The 20,235-nt window shown below is 31.2% G+C and overlaps 1 protein-coding gene across 1 annotated transcript; it reads right to left on the bottom strand.

Annotated features, from left to right (window-relative positions):
• Window positions 1-1,067: 1,067 nt before the first annotated feature.
• LOC136414499 (tigger transposable element-derived protein 6-like) lies at window positions 1,068-4,511 on the bottom strand. The gene is made up of 7 exons (XM_066398548.1): window positions 4,429-4,511; window positions 4,143-4,193; window positions 3,893-4,038; window positions 3,602-3,850; window positions 3,384-3,529; window positions 2,899-3,084; window positions 1,068-1,148 (listed from the first exon to the last, which is right to left on the bottom strand). Exons 1-7 carry the CDS (start codon window positions 4,509-4,511, stop codon window positions 1,068-1,070), a joined length of 942 nt encoding a protein of 313 aa, XP_066254645.1.
• Between the last annotated feature and the right edge of the window lie 15,724 nt (window positions 4,512-20,235).

Below are 20,235 nucleotides of genomic sequence, written 5' to 3'. Positions count from 1 at the left end.
CCCTGTATAAAGAAACGATAATAATAGTTTTTCTAATGTGAAAGATGAATATGGTATGAAATGTAAATATGCAGGGTATTTCAAATTCGACCCTCACCATTGGGATCTCGGAAACTAGAAGAGATACGAAGAAGATTAAATGGGGGCAAAGTTGCGTAATCTAGCGCTTGATCGAATACCATTTTCAAAATTTTAATTTTCCGAGTACTTAGGAAGATATTCGTGAAAAACTAAAAATTGGAGAATCCATTTTTTATTTTTTTTTAGCGTTATTTGACAAAGAAGGTTAAATCCATAAACACATTTTCATTGCCACTTTTTCTCAGCTACACGATGACATATTCAGATTTGCTATCCGACGTTTCGTCTTTCGGCTACCATTATCAACTTTATTTTTTCTTATGGGCGCCATATTGAATTTTTCGACAGAAAAATAGTGCGTTTCATTCTGATTTCATTGATATAAAACTTCTTATAATTAACTTTTTTATTATAAAAGCCAAAATATTTAAATAGAAAGAAATATTACATAGTTGGCCTTGACTCCATCGAAAGACTTTCTTTTGTTCGTGATATATGACAGAACTCCTCCAACGAGATAAGAGCGTGTGCAGATTTCCAATGAGAATGAGCTTCAGAAATGAAGAGAAACGAGATATGTTAAGACTTTATTACAAATTTGACAGGAACAGTACGAACACAGCTCAAATGTATTTTGAGTTATATCCGGGAAGACAACAGCCGCATAAAACATTTAAAACTTTGGATCAACATTTAGCTGAGTTTGGTACCTTTGAAAATCTTCTTCTATTTTGCTTCCATACTTCATTTTAGGTATTTGGTCATTTTGGTGAGTTTGGTGCTTTTGAAATGTTCATCCAAAGTTTTAAATAATGTTCTATGCGGCTATTGTTTTCCCGGATATAACGCAAAATACATTTGAGTTGGGTTCGTACTGTTCCTGTCAAATTTGTAATAAAGTCTTAACATATCTCGTTTCTCTTCATTTCTGAAGCTCATTTTCATTGGAAATCTGCACACGTTCTTATCTCGTTGGAGGAGTTCTGTCATATATCATGAACAAAAGAAAGTCTTTCGATGGAGTCAAGGCCAACCATGTAATATTTCTTTTTATTTAAATATTTCGGCTTTTAAAAAAATTTTTTAATTATATTTATTTTATATTTTTTTGAAATCTATATTTGACATACGTACCTTAAAAACTAGATTTAAGAAATAAAGAAGTATCACTATAAAACCACTTATATATGTATGTACATATAGTATATACATACACTGCGTGACATAGAAAAGAGAACACCCCGTAAAAATGATTTGATTTAAATAATTTTTGGTATGCATGTTGTTTACGTCAAAACAAATACTTCATTAAAAAGTTGAACAAATTTAATTGTTAAAAACTAAAAAAAAATTAATAATTTGTCGGTCCTCCGCGGTGTCTCATACATTCCTGTACACGTCTAGGCATGGATCTAATGAGGTGATTGATGTCCTCTTGGGGGATCTCATTCCAGGCTAACTGGACAGCATGACACAGCATCGCTAGGGTTTGCGGGGGATGGGGTAAATTATGCAACCTTCTACCTATAATATCCCATACATGTTCGATCGGTGAGAGGTCTGGAGATCGAGGTGGCCAAGGTAGCAAATTGACTGCATTTTGTTGGAAGAAGTCCATAGTCACTCTAGCCACATGTGGTCGTGCATTGTCTTGTTGGAAAACTGGATCAACAAGAGTTTCCAGATAAGGCACAAGATGAGGTTCCAGGACTTCTTGGATGTATCGCTGGGCTGTCATACTGCCTCTGACGAAAACTAAAGGTGACCTGCTACCATATGCAATGGCACCCCAAACCATTACCCCAACAGTCTGATGGACATGCCTCTGTATTGCAAACTGAGGATCCCATCTTTCACCCCGTCTCCTTCGTATTCTTGCCCGACCATCATGCATACCGAAACAGAATCTGGATTCGTCACTAAACACGATATTATCCCATTCCAGAGTCCAATGTATCCGTTCTTGGCACCACTGTAGTCGATTTTGACGATGATTTAAGGTGAGGGGTAACACGAGATAGGGACGGTAGGAAATCAATCCAAAACTTCTTATGCGGCGATAAATGGTTCGTATCCCAATGGGCCTTCCATACTCAGCGAACCACTGATCCGCCAGCGTCCTCGACGAGACGAACCTATCTCTTAGGGCCATAATTCGGAGTCGGCGATCTTGGCGTTCTGTAGTTCTTCGAGGTCGTCCAGTACCTGTTCTTCTGCCTGTTTGCCCCTCTTCGAACCATCCCTGACAGCATCTCACTATAGTGTTTACACTACGGTTCAATCTAGTGGCGATTTCCCTAAATGACAGACCAGCCTCTCGTAGACCCACTATTCGACCCCTCTCAAACTCGCTCAATTGATGAAAATTTCGCTCTATTCTGGTTCTAGGCATATCTCTACGCAGTTTCTAAGCACACTATACTCCAATAAATGTTATTTTCCAGTTGTATTGTTGATATTTTATTGCAATTTTTATATTTAAAAAAAACCTAAAATTCCGAATAACTCGTAAATACGTAGATAAATATGAGTGAAATTTTGATCGTTTCTGCTATACATATAAACAAACATGCATACCAAAAATTATTTAAATTAAACCATTTTTACGGGGTGTTCTCTTTTCTATGTCACGCAGTGTACTTTACATACTTGGAGATTAAAAAAAAACTATTTTTTAAAAAACTCTAATATTTTTGATTGCTTCATTTTTTTACTTTTTTCCCAGAAAAGGCGGTTTTGAAAATGTGACTCAATATTTTTTAAATGTTCAAACGTAACAAAATCTTCTTTTGAAAACCTTTTAAGTTTTTCAACAACTTTTAAGGTGTTAGTATAGGAATTTATAGGATTAGATGTTTCTTCGACGTCTTCTGTATCATCACTGTCCTCCATAAATTCATCTTCTTTTACATTACGTTCAATTTCAGAATTTTCATTAAATGTCTCCTCAATGGAGAGTCCTTGGTAAAAATTAATAAAGTCCACATATTGGCTTTTAGAAGACTGACCAATTTCATTCAAGTTTCTCTAAAGCCCTGCTAGGATTGCCAAGAGCAAGTCATCTTCTGCATTGTATTCTATGTCTAATCCTTCTTTAATAGATTTTTAAAATGTTGCTTTGGTGTAGCAGTTTTTAATGGTGTTTAGAGTTACTTTATTTCAGCCGTTTTTAATGAAATAAAGAGCTTCTAAAACATTCACCGATTTCCAAAGATCTGAAGCTGAGGAAACATAATTCATTTCTGAGAGGACATACCTTAAAATCTGATCACGGTAGGAAAAATTAAAATTCTATATAATGCCTTGATCCATGGGCTGACACACAGATGTTGTATTAGGGGAAAAATGTTTTTAATATTGTTTAGATTCAATTCTCTAGGATGTGAAGCAGCATTGTCTAGGAAAAACAGAATTTTTCGTTTTTGAAATCTCATCCTTTTATCAAAATCTAGAAGTCAGCTAGTCATTATAGAACTAATCTTCCAGGCTTTTTTATTGGAGGTTCATGTTACAAGTAAACTTTTAAGTGATGTATTTTTTAATGTCCTTGGTCGCGCAGCTTTTTCGATAACCAAAAGCTTCTCTTTTTCGCCTGCTACATTAGCACAAAACAATATGGTTAATCTTACCTTTGCCATTTTGTTCCCTGCACACGTTTTGCCTTTAAACGTCGAAGTTTGGTCTGATAAAGCTTTGAAATACAAACCACTCTCATCTGCATTGTAGATGTCTTCGAGTTTGTATCCCAATAGCACTCCCGGCAACTTTTCTAAAAATTGGTTAAATTCTAGATTAACGTCCGCTGACTCACCTGAAATACACTTGAAGCTAATTTTATGCCTTCTCCTCCATTTGTTTAGCCATCCATGGGATGCGCTAAAGTTCTGAAACTCCAAAGCCTTAGCTACTTCTTTGGCCTTAGTTTTTATTAGCGACCCTGAAATATGAATATTCTGGCTTCTCGCATGGGCAAACCATTCAAAACAAATTTTGTCTATTTAGGCAGCCTTTCAATTTTAAAGATTTTTTATCTAAATTGCCTCTCGACTGCCATTACCTACGAATCCTTTTGTTTCACAATCTCTGCGGCTTGAGTTTTGCTTATATTGAATCTAAAATTTATTTACAATTATATGCAAAAACAATTAAAAAATGTTTATACCAACTTTACTTTTTATCCAGGTTGGGAACATTAAAATTTTTTTGTTCTGCATTATTAATTACTTCTATTTTTTGCTTTAATGTCAAAAAATTTCTAAGGGGCGCCATTTTTCACTGCACCGCTTCCAAAACACAATTTAAATATTACTGATTTTAAGACGTGCTAAGCATAGTATTTGAAACTACAGGGGAATCCCAGTGGTAATCGGTGAAAAACCGTGACTGTCGAATGAAACTGAGCTTGTGCGGTCTCGGAAATTCGTATTCATTGTTGAGGGCGTTTTGAGCAAATTGGGGCTAATTTTTCTGTCCGTGTCCGTCCGATAGAGCGTCTGCTCAAGAGAACATTACTTACATGTGAACTGATACTTAATAATTTGGGTCTAGAAAAATTGTCCGGTAATGAGAGAGATATCCGCTAAAGGAAATTTCACTGTAGTTAGAAATTCAGCAAATTGTGCAAATAGTGACAATCGAGTTAACAGACTATTTGATTTCTTACTCTCTGATTTAGGTAATAATGTGAGGACCTCAATTGTTAGAGATGCTGGTTGATTAAAGTTGATCAGCCAGCATCTCATCAGATCATCAAAGAGATGTTATTATTGGTTTATACTGAAAATGTAAGTGCAACATTAGTCCCAGAATTAGCGTTTAGGAAGTTAACAGCATTCATTTAACTAAAAATGGTTTTTGAAGATTAGGTAAATTATTTATTCATATATAAATAATTGAATATAGTTACATATAGTTATACAGACTACAGACAAGATACAAGAGTATATAGAGTGTTATTAAACCAAAGGTCAACAAGGTTAATCTATCTCTATTTTGCAGAAAACGACTTATAAGGTCTAAAAAATCTCAACCTGATTTTATGACCGATTTTTCATGCCGTTTTTGCCATTTTGTTTGCTTTTACTTCTGTGTTGCGTTTAATGTAGACCAGGTGTTGTACTCATCAGGAAGTATTTCAGTACAAGTTATTTGTCTTTTTGTTTTAACTGTCGACAGGTGGTTAGTTTCTATGTATAATGTAACCCAGGGTGTTATCACCATACTGGAGCAAACCACCATTCGTATTTATTTATATTATTATTTTTTAGAGTAGTGGCATTGTGTCAGAAATTTGTTTTTTAATATCAATATAAAGTTAAAATTCATTTTTTATCACTGGAAATTAATTATTCAAATTCATTATATTCTTAAACACAAATACAACATCCAAACCATTTTGGATACTTCTAAGCAGAATTTATTGCAATTTTACAAAAATTAAAGCTTAAATTTCTATTTACTTATAACGTGATTATTGAAACGTATTCGATAGAATATACTACAGGATATTTACATACTTCACATAGAGATGAATGGAATCACTTTAAACATTACACATGTGAGGTGAAAAAAAGTCAGTAAGAATCTATGAATATGCAAATATTTAAATTTGTGCTATAGAACTATTAATTATTGATTTTTCGCATATTTTTCGGACACCTTGGAGAAATATTCGAATAACTCGATTACAATTGTACTTAAAATGAATTTGTTAGTCCATAAAAATTATAGAAAGTTTCGATAAATAATATTAACAAACAAATTAGCACAAAAAGCAAAAAAATTTCATCCGCTTACTTTGATTTTTTTATTTCTTATTTAAAGAAGAGTTGCTATATCCTTACCACAAGACGCCAGTTCAAGATCTCTTACAACACAATTCTGATATACGCCTGTTTTTTTGTTGATTTTTTAATAGTCAAAGAGAAGGAGATTTAAATTTTACAAACAATATTTTGTTGGCGATGAGGCGTGTTTTACAAGAAAAGGGGTAACTAATTTTCATACTGAACACGTTTAAACAGATGAAAACCCGCATGTAATCAAGGTAAAACGTTTTCAACACAAATTCAAAATTAATCTGTGGTTTGGAATAATTAGTAATCATATTGTTGGTCCTGTCATTCTTCCACAAAGATTAACAGGGAAAATTTATTTGTAACATCTACAAAATTCGTTGCTAAAGTTAGAGGATTTACCTTTACAACTTCGGAGAGATATGTTTTTTATGCACGGTGGAGCTCCACCGTGCATAAAAGTAGAGTAATGAGTAGAGGTAATGGCGCCCTTGTAAAATGGTCACAAAAAGTTCTCCGGACTTAAATTCAATGAATTATTTTTTATGGGGACATCTTAAGTCCATGGTTTACATGACAACTGTCGATAACGAAGAACAACTGTGGCAACGTATTCAAGATGCAGTAAATAATATTAGAAACGACGAAGAAGTTATGCAAAGAGTACATTTTAATTTTCTTCGACGTATAAATCTTTGTATACGTGCAAACGATGGACACTTTAAACAGTTTTTATGATATTTTTATTTCTTTGCATTCGTGTTTTTGTAATTAAGTTTTCTTGTAAAACTATTGCGAATTATTAAAAGTCTTATCAAGAGTACCTTGTTTTATAGCAAATAAGTTGTTTAATCTAAAATTTTACACCTAAATTACTCAAATGCATTCATTTCGTAAACGGCTCCTCCTAGTAACATCAACAAGGTATATCTTTTTTACTTAGAAGCGATGACCATATACACTACTGTATTCAAAAATCATTTATACCAGGAGGTAAAAAAGTTTCAATCAATTAAATATTATACATGCTGTGGGCCATAAGTGGCGCCCTCTACCAGATAAGTGCAATTTATCAGCAGATATGAATTCGACGTCTTGAAAAACTTCCCTACACTAACTTTCACATTTTTATAATGTACAGTATGGAAAATATGATAAAAAAATGTATTTTTAATTTTCAACTTTGACGCCCTCTAGTGCTGTTATTATCAACTTTTGAACTAGAGTAAATATGGCTAAATCGTCTTGTTTTGATCTGAAGAATTTGAGGTAGAGCGTTCTAAAGACCCTTTACAGACACCCTGTATATACATATGTATGTATACATATAGTATATACATATGATATTGTATACAGGGTTGTCTACTAAGCGCGCGTCGGATGATTACGACCTTATTTATAATTTTTTTTCGAAAATTCTTTTTCAGTTATAATGTACGACCTTACAAGGTACATTTTAAAAATATTTTCATTTATACAGAATCTGTCAAAAAAAGATACAACAAAAAATGTTTTTTTTTAATGGGACACCCTAATTATTATTATATTTTTGAATTCGATGTTCAATTTTAATACAAGTTTATTAAAACGTTGGCATTCTTAGAATTAATAGTTTACAAGATATGTGCAATTGAATGTTGAAAGTGACAGTTACAAATGTTTGCAAAATTGTGATTTGTTAACAAACGGAAAGATATTTTAGAACTCTTTTTTGCCACGATACAGTAAAAAGTCCATATTTTAGTATGCTACCAAGTGTTGCTTAATACTTTCTATAGGTTGTTCACAAAAATCGAGCTAACTTGAACATCAATAAATGGTCAAAACTTAAAAATTTCAAATAGAACCCTACTATTATTTTAATGGTTTATGAAACTACATCGAAAAAAAACCTATTTTCACATTTAATTACCTATACTAAAGTTGCATAGATTTTGTGTAATTTTTGGTTTTATAAGTTTATGCATAGGTGGTACATCCTTAATGTGAATGTAATGGACATATCTATGGAAATAAACAAATAGAGATAATACCAACAAAATTCCGTTGCTACCAGTATGTGACATAAGCAGAAAAATCACAAAAAAATAAACAAGAAACAATAAATAATTTATTTTGAAAAATAACTTTTTTTACTTAACTGTATATAAAAAAATAACTTCTCAGGTTGGTGGCTATTTATTAGTACATAATTAATGCATAATATGTTCAAACCGTGTACTGCATATTTTGTTGCAGACACGTATTTATTCTCTCTATTAAGGACTTATTTATATTTTTTAGCATTAACACGCTAAATAAATTTCATGCTTCTTTTATTCTTTTCATCATGTTTGTTACTGTAATTGGAAGTGTCCTGTAGATAAAATTTTTAACGTATACTCATAAAAAAATTAAGTTTCATCAGATCTGGTGATCTGGGGGGCCACGAAACAGGTTCACATCTTCCAATCCAACGGCTTGGAAATTTATGATTTAGAGTATTCACACACCCGATTCATACACTTTCTATGATTGATGAATTTGAAAATGAATTTGAATTGATTGAATTTTTGAAATTGATTCATGAATTAATGATGATTTGATGAATGAGATGTTGCGCAGAGTAAACAATTCTTTTCGAACAAGAGTTGAGACATGTTTGGAATATTTTTTTTTTATATTTGCTTCCATAAGTTTCTCAAATCAGGATTTTAAATTAATTTGTCAAATAAAAAAAAAATCATAGAAATATATATTTTTTTATTTAATAAAGAGATAGTTATGAGTTTTAAACAGAATATGCATTGCAAAACTTTTCTAGAAAAAAAAATACAATAATTTCGACTATCTCAAAAATTGGACAAAAATCAAGGATAACACTGCAGCAAAACTTCTAATAAAAAAATTGTTGAAATAGAAAATATTTATTTTTTGAAGGTTTATAAGGATTTGTAAAAAAAACGGGGTTGCCCTCGAAATGACCTTAAATTGACCTTTTGACTTAAAGGCACTATCTTCATGAATTGTCCCCCTCTTTACCAGACAACTTTTATTTGAAACTTTTTTCATGCAACGTACCGTTTTTGAGTAATCTCATCATAGCTTTAAATGGGACACCTTGTATATATTATGTTCTTCTTTAATTCACATTTCAAAGTTAAATCTTTTTTTTTTTTACATTTATCTACTATGTATTGTGTATATTGTTGCTGTTTATACTCAATTTCATTCTCTATTTATTTTTAATAATCAATTGCAACCATTGGAATGATCGCGAAGCAGATTTGCTTGCAAATTTCCATTTTATAATTTTTCTACTAACTTCATATTCGTTGTACCTACTTTTACGAAAATGCTGAAAATTTCATACATAACTCTATTTAACTTTTTTTAACTTGATTTGATGTGTTGTACATGAGGTTTGACTTATTTTCAATTTAATTCATAAATTTAGTTTTCGAATATACGAGTAGGCAAGTCAAGCCGAGAATTGCTAAATTATCTCGAGAAATATTGTTTTCAATTCTGAAATGCGTGTAACTTACCTACCTACCTTTTTTCTCCATGATTTAATTTCATCATTATTCTCTTTTGCTAGATTTGCACATAGACGCAAATTGAGTATCTACTATAATATCAAACATTAATTCTTGTGAACTAACAACTCTCTCCTTCCTGGTTACTAATATGAAATATTCAGTTTAATAAGTCAATGCTGTAGGCTAACAAGATGCAATTGAGATATAATTAGTTTTTACCTTGTATATTGTCTATATCCCCGAGCAGCGCTTCTGAAGAAATAAATTAATTTCCCTTAAATGCACCTCTTTAGAACGTGCCCTCCAACACGGTGAAGATAAAAGCAGTTTAAACAGTTTCAAGAAGGCGCATCACTATAAATTATTAAATATCCACATGCCTGATGCGGGTATAGAAGCCATCACGCACAATATCTTACAAAGAGAAGACGTGTCGAACACCCCAGCTGGCGCCCCTTTTTTTATTGAGACAGGTGCACCCACTTCGTGGCAGGTGCTCCTCGACCATCGTCTTGATTTTTCCTTTCCCTATAGTGGTAGAAAATGATTATGTGCTGTCTTCTTAAGACATGTGTTGTTGTGATCGTAATGGTAAACAAGAGGATTAAATTAAACGGTAGTTTTCTGGATCGTGAATGTTTTGCTTCAGTTGGGTTTTTAAAGAGATTGACCAAATGGCATAAGACCGAGTAGTACTCCGGGCGAGTGGAAACCACCTTACATTAAAAAAAAAGTTGATTTTTGTTAGGGTTATGTATGAATATGAAAGGCTTAAGAGCATTTCATCAAGGTTCTTGCAATAATTGTATGAAATGTTGTGCATGTTAATAATATATCATAATATATTATTATAATAGTTATAATATATTATATTAATATTTATAATAATTATATTAATAGTTATAATATATATAATATATATATTATAATATATATTATAATAATAGTATATCTTACTTCAATTATTGGGTGAGCTGAATTAAGGCAAATCCGTCAAGTTGATCATTAGTTACTAGATTTTCTGAAGAAAATTATTTGGCATTCGCCAAACAGTCAATTATTCTATTAACTCCTATCAATTATTAAATAACAATTTATTTAAAGTTTACACAAAGTGGGAGACGTCTTAGAGTCGACGCAAAACAATTTTATTCTTATTTGTCTTAAATTTTAATGAGACCTCCGACTTCGGTAACTCCTTATTGGCTGGTTATACGAGTATACTTTCGTTTTTAAGCATTAAAAGTGGAACTATTGAAGTTAGAATAAAAAAGTACACATAGGACATAAGATACCACACAAGGAATGATCTTATTGTTTCTTTCCAGATTTAAATATCCAACGAAATAGCTTACCATGTTTTTGCAGCCTTTGCTTAAGTGTTCAGACATCTTTCATCACCAACATTAAAAACATTTAATTTTTATGTCAATATAATCAACTTATTCAGTTCCTATTTTTAATAACTTGGAATGATTTTAAAAGGAATCATGAAGCAATTTCTCATAGTTTCTTCAGTCGTAAGAAAATATATTGTGAAATACGTGCGAAAATTACTTTTCATACAAAAACGTGCTGTTTTAGGCACTAGTTGCACAATACATATCCTATTAACGCACGTATTTATGAGCTGAAGGTAGTGCTTACCAATGTTTTACATGCGCCAGTAAGATACATGTAATATATGATACGGGTTTCCAGGCTATAATCTAATAGAGTATTAATGTTATAAAATTGGGCAATGAAAAAATTTTTTATTACACATGCATTGCAACGGACGTTTTATGTACGCTACAGCGTGCATAAAACAGTCTTTATGATGCATGCGTAATGAAAAATGTTTTATGGATTCTACCCAATCATATTATAAATATTTTAATTTCGGTATAATTTTGCGAAATTTATATCAAATCTTGATGCCCAAAAGCATCAATTAGTTGTAATGTTGCTGCCTTTGTATAATAATAAAAATATTATCCAATATTCGTGTGTAAGAGCCTTTAGCGTTCTTAGGCCTTACAAAACACTTCTATGCTAAACGTGTTTTTCAAAATGTCGCACGTGCTTAAGAGTGTATTTATACCTGTTATATACTAATAGTATTATTCATTTCTACGGCTTTTAAGAGGAAAATGTGAATATTTACATCGGGAGTATGCATTACTAACATCAGAAGAAAAACGGTATTCCGAGGTTCCGAAGATTTTATCTCGTGAGAAAAAAGGTCAATATACTTAGTATGACGTCAAAATGTGCATATTGTAGTTAATAAGGCCGTCTCATCTCAATAAAATAATAACCTTTATAACTACATAGCGTGAAAAATGTTTTTTTCTTATTTTAATTAGAACACGATGTAATATATCAGATTTCGGAATTTTAAGAACAATATCGAACACATTCATGGAAAAAAACTTTTCAGTTTGAATCTAGAAATACTACGAAATTTACGTTTAAGAATCTCGGAATTGTCGAGAGTAATATAATGTCTAGGATTCTATGCTCATTGGGGTTAGTTCCAGGGAATGTTTTCACCTTTGTTTGCAGTTTGAAATTTTGAAAAGTTTTTTCTTTTGAATTGTTTCAAAAAACTGATATCTGTGAGGAACTAATCAATTAATTATTTTCTCTATGTTTTTACCGCATCATTACTTTCAAAAACCATTAGCACTTTCTTAGGACGTTTTTTCGTACTCTTCATGAAAATAATTTTGTGTAACATGGTAAAGATACCCATATCGTTTTTTTTTTTAATACGGACCTGCATTTTTTTAACTCTTGCACTAGCCGTGCGACTGCCCCAGAGTTAAAAATTCCTCAAGTTTAAAAATTCTCCTGTGCCGAAACATATCATTCGATATCGAAGTATTGCTCTTAAGTTTTAGAAAGTCTAAAGTTACTTGAAATGCAAAAAATGCAAATCCATATTTGAAAAAATAAAATAATTTTTAGTAGTATCTAGAAATGCTCGTTTCATTCCATTCATGATCCATGATCGATTCGATTACCAACTGTCAGTGTGATTTTTCTTTTATTTCAATCCTAAGAAATGCAAATGCATTCCAAAATGTATGTAATTTTTCTCGGTAACCAAAACAAAACTGACATTAACAAATCGTTATGCAATCCCTCAATCCCTCCTATTCTCGCAACACCATACCCAGGTCGTAATTTGGCCCATCTGCCTGCTGTTGCTTCACATTTTTCCGGCAGACTGTTGGATTATGTGGTCATTACTAAGGTAATTGTGGTTTCCGTGTAATTCTTGCGGGTCTCACTGATCTCCTTTAAAGCCCATTGTTATTTTTTACAAATGACCCGTCGTTTGTAACCTTCTCATCTAAAGATTATCTGAATATGGCATGTTTTGGTTCCTACCGCAAGTGTTTATATTATACAACATTTATCTCATACATGCGTAGGTTTCTGTGAAGGATAAATGAATGGAGTGACGCATTAAGGAGAAGTTAAATAAGAGATAGATAGTTCGTGCAAGATAACAAAATTCGGAAAAGAGGTTATCACTCATATTACATAAAAATACATAAAAGACATTACTTGTTTGTCATCAGCATTGAAGGTTGAGGCGATGTTTAATTAAATTTATTTATTTAATAAACATTAGTTGAACATGGATAACGAGTGGTAAGGACGAGGCTCTTGTTCTTAGGTTTACAAAAATTAGCACCTTCATCACAATGTTACGCAGCCAAACGTCTACACCAGCAAAACATTAATGTATTTAAAGGTGACTAACACCGTAATAATAAGACTGGCCTTGTCTAAACTCGCCTAATGGATATAATATTAATTAGACACTTTAACTTCAGGTGAATGGCCTATAGCTTCAGATCATCATGGCAAAATTACTAGTGTTACATTGTGGGCCGAGGCTGGTTTGCTTTATGCCAAGAGTTTGTATGGAAACTAAATAAGTAATTATCAGTTTTTCTACTTAAATTTAGACCTACATTCCTTAATATTATATCAAATTTTCAAAAAGAATTCATGTTTTTTTCTTTAATCATTTTCTTCAAGTATTTCATATACAAAATAAATACGAAAAAATAGAATAAACTACATAAAATCGAAGGGAAAATAAAAAAATGGTGCATATTAATATAGTCAAAATGCATATTTTAAGATTACTTTTTAATAAACTCCTAATATACGTAGGTGGTTATGAACAAAAACAGGGAGTTTAAGCAGAGAAGCTGTAAGACAATAATCATATTATGCATTTTCTGTATGAGAAAAAATTGATTCATCCGTATGTGTATAGAATAGAACATTTTACTGGGATAAATTCTATATTTAGTTTAGTATTGGTTTTCTAAAGGAACAAAAAAATACGGATCCCATTTTTTAAATTTAAAACTTTCTTGAGGCATCGAATTAAATTTTACACCATATTTAAAGATAGAAACTATCCCCACTTTTTTTCCAAATGTAAAGATATGTATTCTGATAGCTTATTAGAAAATGAATAAAAAATAATTAGATCTACTTTTGATAATTTTATTTACATTTTTGAAAAAATTATCATTTTTTCAAAAATGTAAATGCGATTTTGGAGATACTAACAATAGTTGTTACTATTATTTAGTTTTGTGTTTACGCAGAAACTCTATCAAAATGGTGAGAAAATTTTTTTTTATCGATAAGGTCTTTAACTTATTTGCTTGTACATTCCAATTGTCAATTCATTTTCAATTTGAGCGGAATTGTAACCTGTTATTGTGTTTTCAAGCATTTAAAATCGTTTCTATGGATTATTTAACCGAATCACTTAAAATTTAAATTTTAATGATGACAGAGTATGGCGATAAATTGTGTAGTCAAGCAGAAATTGTATCTTTGTTTCAAGAAATACACCCTGGTTTACCGCCAATTTTGCAAGGTACTATAAGTAAAACCAAAACGTTTATTGTGAATTGGGTCACGTGAGGGAGATACCAAGACGAAGGTAACCTAGAGTAATGGATAAAGGCAAACAATTAAATGTTTTACTTGCTCTTCAAGAAAATGCTATTACTTTAGTTCGGCAACTTGCAAGAGAAAAAAACATCAGTCTTATGTCTGCAGAGAGCTTAATGAAATCATGTCAGTTAAGCCCATACAAAATGCGAATGGTCCAAGAGTTCATGGAACATGATCTGGATCGTCGTCTTCAGTTTTGTGAAATTATGATGAATACACTTGACCAGCATTGAATAGATTTGGCCTGAGTTCTTTTTTCAGATGAGTGTACTTTTATATTAAATGGTGAAGTAAATAAGCAGAACTACCAATTTGGGTCCACAAAGAATCTTCACAGGTTACGCGAAACTCACGCTCAGCGACCGCAAAACCTTAATGGTTGAGCAGGCATAATTGGTGATCACGTCATTGGGCCAATATTTCTTGGAAACTTTTTAAATTACATATCTGGATTTCTTACAGCAAGATCTTATTCCAGCTTTGGCTGCCTTATTATCTCATCACGCAGAAGCAAACCTTCATGGTGATCGAACATGGTTTCAGCAAGACAGTGCTCCCCCCATTACTCCCATAATGTTCGACGATACCTAGATGAAGTATTTTCAAACCGTTAGATAGGAAGAAGGGGTATAATTGAATGGCCGCCAAGATTGTCAGATCTTAATCTTCTGGATTATTTCCTTCAGAGTTATCTGTAAACTAAAGTTTACTTGACAGATCCTGAACATTTAGAGAAACTAAGGCAAAGATTAATTCACGAAATTCGATAAATAACCCCAGAAATACTATGTAGTGTAAAAAACAAATTTCATTTTAAGCTAGGGTTATGCGAAGAAAGAAATAGTTAACATTTCCAAGAATTTTTATAGTAAAAAAGTTTCAATAGTGTGATTTAATTCCTTTTTTATGCCTTTTCTAATGAGCTATCACAATACATATACAGGGTGATTCACGTAACTGTTTCATTAGAAACTTTTGTACTTGTAACTAATCTAAATTTTTCATATTTGGGGGTTAAGTTAATATAGATACACTCTACTTTTTAAAAATATTTTGAAGGTCATATCACTTTCGGTTATACCGGAAGTCGAGGTCAATTTCCTTATTTCAAATGAAACACCCAGTATATTTTTGCATTTTTGGAATCTAGTGATTAAGCTGATTAAATTCTTATTAGGTACTCCTATACCTAAACCTAACCATTTTAAAGATATATTGGTTTAAAAGAAAAATCTTTCTAAAACACATTTCTATAAAATTTAAAATTCTCAGCTATTATTGAAGCTGGCTTTACGAAAATTTGCTGACATGTTAACTAGATATGGTAGATTAGGTTAATGTGAAAAGTTTTTATAAATATCATACAGGGTATCCAAAAAACCACGTCATATTTAAAGAACTTTGATAGCAAAAAAGTCGCTTATTTCAAATGGAACACCCCATATATTTTTATATGACTAGAATCTAAATTTAATTCTGAATCAATTATTATTAAGCATCCCTATACCTAAAATGAACGCTTTTGCTCTAATTTGCAGTTTTTTAATATTGTACAATAATAATTCTAAGTATCTTAGTTGGCTTTGAAAAGAACATGGCTGCTTCCTGTAACATGCGTTAATGTAATTATCAATTTAATAAGTTCGCTCAGCAGTTTAGAATCATGAACTTTAATAATACTTATTCAAATAATGATATTTTAAATTTATTCTTTATTCATGGAGAGTGTAACAAAGTTTTGGAGAGAACTAGCCGTACATTCAACGAAAGATATCCGCATCTTCCGAAAATCACAAAGAACAAATTTAGGATATTGGAATCAAATTTTTTAAGACATGGAAAAGTCAAAACTAAAAAGTCTTATTCTAGACCTATAATAAATAACGAAGGCAATGAAATCACCGTTTTAGGATATTTTAATCCAAATCCGAATTTTTCTATTCGAACTGCTTCTAATGATTTAGGTTTGTACTTTTATTGTTATTAATGATAGCTTTTGAAGATCTTCACCCCATTACAATTAATAAAGTGACACAACATGAAGTTAAAAAAATAATTTTGAAATGTTTAGTAGTTAATGGGGGTCATATTGAACATTTATTTTAATTTAATTTTATTTGTTTTTATTAACTATTTTTTTATTTATGATGGAACTAGAATAAGACTTTTTAATTTTGACTTTTCCATGTCTTAAAAAATTTGATTTCAATATCCTAAATTTGTTCTTTGTGATTTTCGGAAGATGCGGATATCTTTCGTTGAATGTACGGCTAGTTCTCTCCAAAACTTTGTTACACTCTCCATGAATAAAGAATAAATTTAAAATATCATTATTTGAATAAGTATTATTAAAGTTCATGATTCTAAACTGCTGAGCGAACTTATTAAATTGATAATTACATTAACGCATGTTACAGGAAGCAGCCATGTTCTTTTCAAAGCCAACTAAGATACTTAGAATTATTATTGTACAATATTAAAAAACTGCAAATTAGAGCAAAAGCGTTCATTTTAGGTATAGGGATGCTTAATAATAATTGATTCAGAATTAAATTTAGATTCTAGTCATATAAAAATATATGGGGTGTTCCATTTGAAATAAGCGACTTTTTTGCTATCAAAGTTCTTTAAATATGACGTGGTTTTTTGGATACCCTGTATGATATTTATAAAAACTTTTCACATAAACCTGATCTACCATATCTATTTAATATGTCAACAAATTTTCGTAAAGTCAGCTTCAATAATAGCTGAGAATTTTAAATTTTATAGAAATGGTGTTTTAGAAAGATTTTTCTTTTAAACCAATATATCTTTAAAATGGTTAGGTTTAGGTATAGGAGTACCTAATAAGAATTTAATCAGCTTAATCACTAGATTCCAAAAATGCAAAAATATACTGGGTGTTTCATTTGAAATAAGGAAATTGACCTCGACTTCCGGTATAACCGGAAGTGATATGACCTTCAAAATATTTTTAAAAAGTAGAGTGTATCTATATTAACTTAACCCCCAAATATGAAAAATTTAGATTAGTTACAAGTACAAAAGTTTCTAATGAAACAGTTACGTGAATCACCCTGTATATCTTAACATTTCGAAAAAAAATTGGCGGTAATTTCTACGTTTAAATAGCGTGTAAAATTCAATTCGATGCCCCAAGAAAGTGTCGAACCTAAAAAATGGGACTCGTATTTTTTTTTTCTTTAGAAAACTAATGCGAAACGAGATATAAAATTTGTTCCAGTTAAATGTTCCACCCTGTATACAAATACTTATAGGTACGTATGTACCAAGAGCATTGACCCTAAACAAAAAAAAGACAACTTATTTAATGTATTCCCTTTAAATTTGATTTCATTTGCATGATGAGTGATCTAATTTAAATTATCTCAATGACCTGTTGAATATTAATATCGATGACTTTAGAAAACGTGAAGGTAAGTAACATACCTATGTCTTGTTTTTTGTTACAGTCCGAAATGGCAGACTTCGTTACAATTCTATGTCGCAAAAGAGATAAGACATAAATTTAAATATATAACATGAATGAGGGGTGTGTAGGCATAGGAAGAGCTCGGTTCATCATCTTCTTGGGTTTAAAAAGAAAGAACTGGAGCTGTGCGATCACCAGAGCCAGTTAACTGCCTGTCAAATACATACAAATGGTATTGTTATGCCATTTCGTATGTAAATGCTTAATAAGGTATTCAGGATTTAAAAGAATAAAGTACTGCTACTTCTTATCATCTAGACACTATATTAAGTCTACAAATGAACACAACTACTCCAACTAATAATTTACTATCACTTCATTACTGCAATATTAATACTACTAGGGCGAGTTGTGAATCATGGCTTAAGCTTGGTTCTGTTAAACCGGCCCCTCATATATTACGAAAATACATAAAGCATTTATTTTTGTCGGATAGCTGTTATTGTGGAAGCAAAACATTTGTTATGGACGTCAAAATTTACGACGATCGGTTTTAGGTGAACCAAGTTTAAGTCATGATTCAATAACTCGCCCTAAAACGCTATAACCCAGTTTAGTTTCTATTTTATTATTCGACTCTCCACTGCCGACTATTCATTACTATTATTAACTCAATAACGGGCTCTCTTATAGGAGGTTGTAACTAATTCAATGCATCAGCATTGTTGTTTCTGAATAACCTTAAAAGATATAAACAAGATATAAAATTAGTTAAATGGAGGCAACATGTTAAAATTAAAAAAAACAGTTTTGAATATTTCTAGAGATATCTGTAAAGAACTGATAAATCGATTATCTTCTTTTGTTCTTTGTTTTTTATGTTTTTATTGCTTCATTTTCATCAAAACCATTAGCACTTTCTTATTAAGACACTTTTTATCCCCCCCAAGAAAAAAAATATTTCATAGTAAAGACGCCCGTATTAACTTTTTTTTTTAATACGGACCTGCATTTTTTTTGTACCAGCTATTTACCTTCCTAATATTAAATTTAATCAAATTTAAAAATTCCCCAGTGCATATTTAATTTCGAAGTATGGTATCTTAAGTTTTAGAAAGTCTAAAATTACTTAAAAACGTAAAAAAAGCAGGTCTGTATTTGAAAAAATAAAATTGAAGTTAATATCTGAAGTGCCTTAAAGAAATGTTGTTAATATTTTAAAATAATGAGGAATTAAGCCATTAATAAACTAATAGCGATATTTTCTTTTTTTCCTAAATAATCAGAACTTTTTCAATTTATTTTAAGGAAATTATTATTCAGCCTCACGCGCAACTTTGCTCAATTTAAGAGAGTTTCTATCTAATACAATTATAAATTTACAAAAATAATATTCCTAATGTAGCGAACTTGTAGTACCCCGTATACTCAAAAAACTTCCATTCGTGAATAATTCCTATAGTTCACAAGCAGTTTGCCAATTTCGATGATCATAACTGTTTGTACAGGGTGTCCAGTTTTCGACACCTTTGCAGGGTATCTCCGTTATTATTGCAGTTCGAGGGTTGAGATTTTCGCAAATCTGCATCACTTTTTTGCAAAATAAACGATGCCGCAAACAGATTTATCATTATCTTCTTAGTTTTTGAAATACAGGGCGAAATTGTGCATTTTCAGACACCTATTGTAATTCAGTTATCTTATAAGTTATCGAGGTAAAAACGGAATCTTACACATTTTTTTATGCAGAATCCAGTGACATATTCAATTTTCTCCAGGTGTTCTGATTTTTGACAAAATTACCAAAATTGAGATTTTTTAAATAGGACACCCCGTATGTTAATTGGTAGTTACATTCTACCCACTAAGAACTTTCCAGAAATATATAATACTCAGCACTTTGTTTCAAATTGAAGGCTAGAATTTACATTTTTTTAAACAGGTTATAAATTGCCAGTAAGAAGTGATATTATTTATTAAAAATGCATTATTGTTGATATAATATGTTCTAAACATGCCTGGCTGTTTGATTTTAAACTTTTTAACCTAATTAAAAAGCGAATAGTAAAAGGTAATTTCTTCTTATTGTAACGTATATTAAAAAAATAATTAGAAACATACATATCTAAGAAATAATAATATGCCATGACTTCTGTGACGCTAAAAAATAAAAGTTTCATTTTGTTGTTTATCTCCTGTCAGAATTGTTTTAAAATAATATTATCGGAAACCTAATGTTAATAATTTTTTAATTTATTTTAACGATGACACAAAAATATAACAATTACGAAAAATACGGCATGATGGTATGTTCTATACAAAGTAACGAGAATCCTCAAGGGGTTGCTATATTTATATGTATTTTAATAGGCAAGTGTGCAAGAATGCACTTTTCCATTTTTTATCTAAAATGTTTACAGTT

Source organism: Euwallacea similis, chromosome 17, assembly GCF_039881205.1.
Source record: "Euwallacea similis isolate ESF13 chromosome 17, ESF131.1, whole genome shotgun sequence".
Taxonomy (NCBI): domain Eukaryota; kingdom Metazoa; phylum Arthropoda; class Insecta; order Coleoptera; family Curculionidae; genus Euwallacea; species Euwallacea similis.
This window is presented reverse-complemented; position numbering and strand designations above follow the sequence as displayed.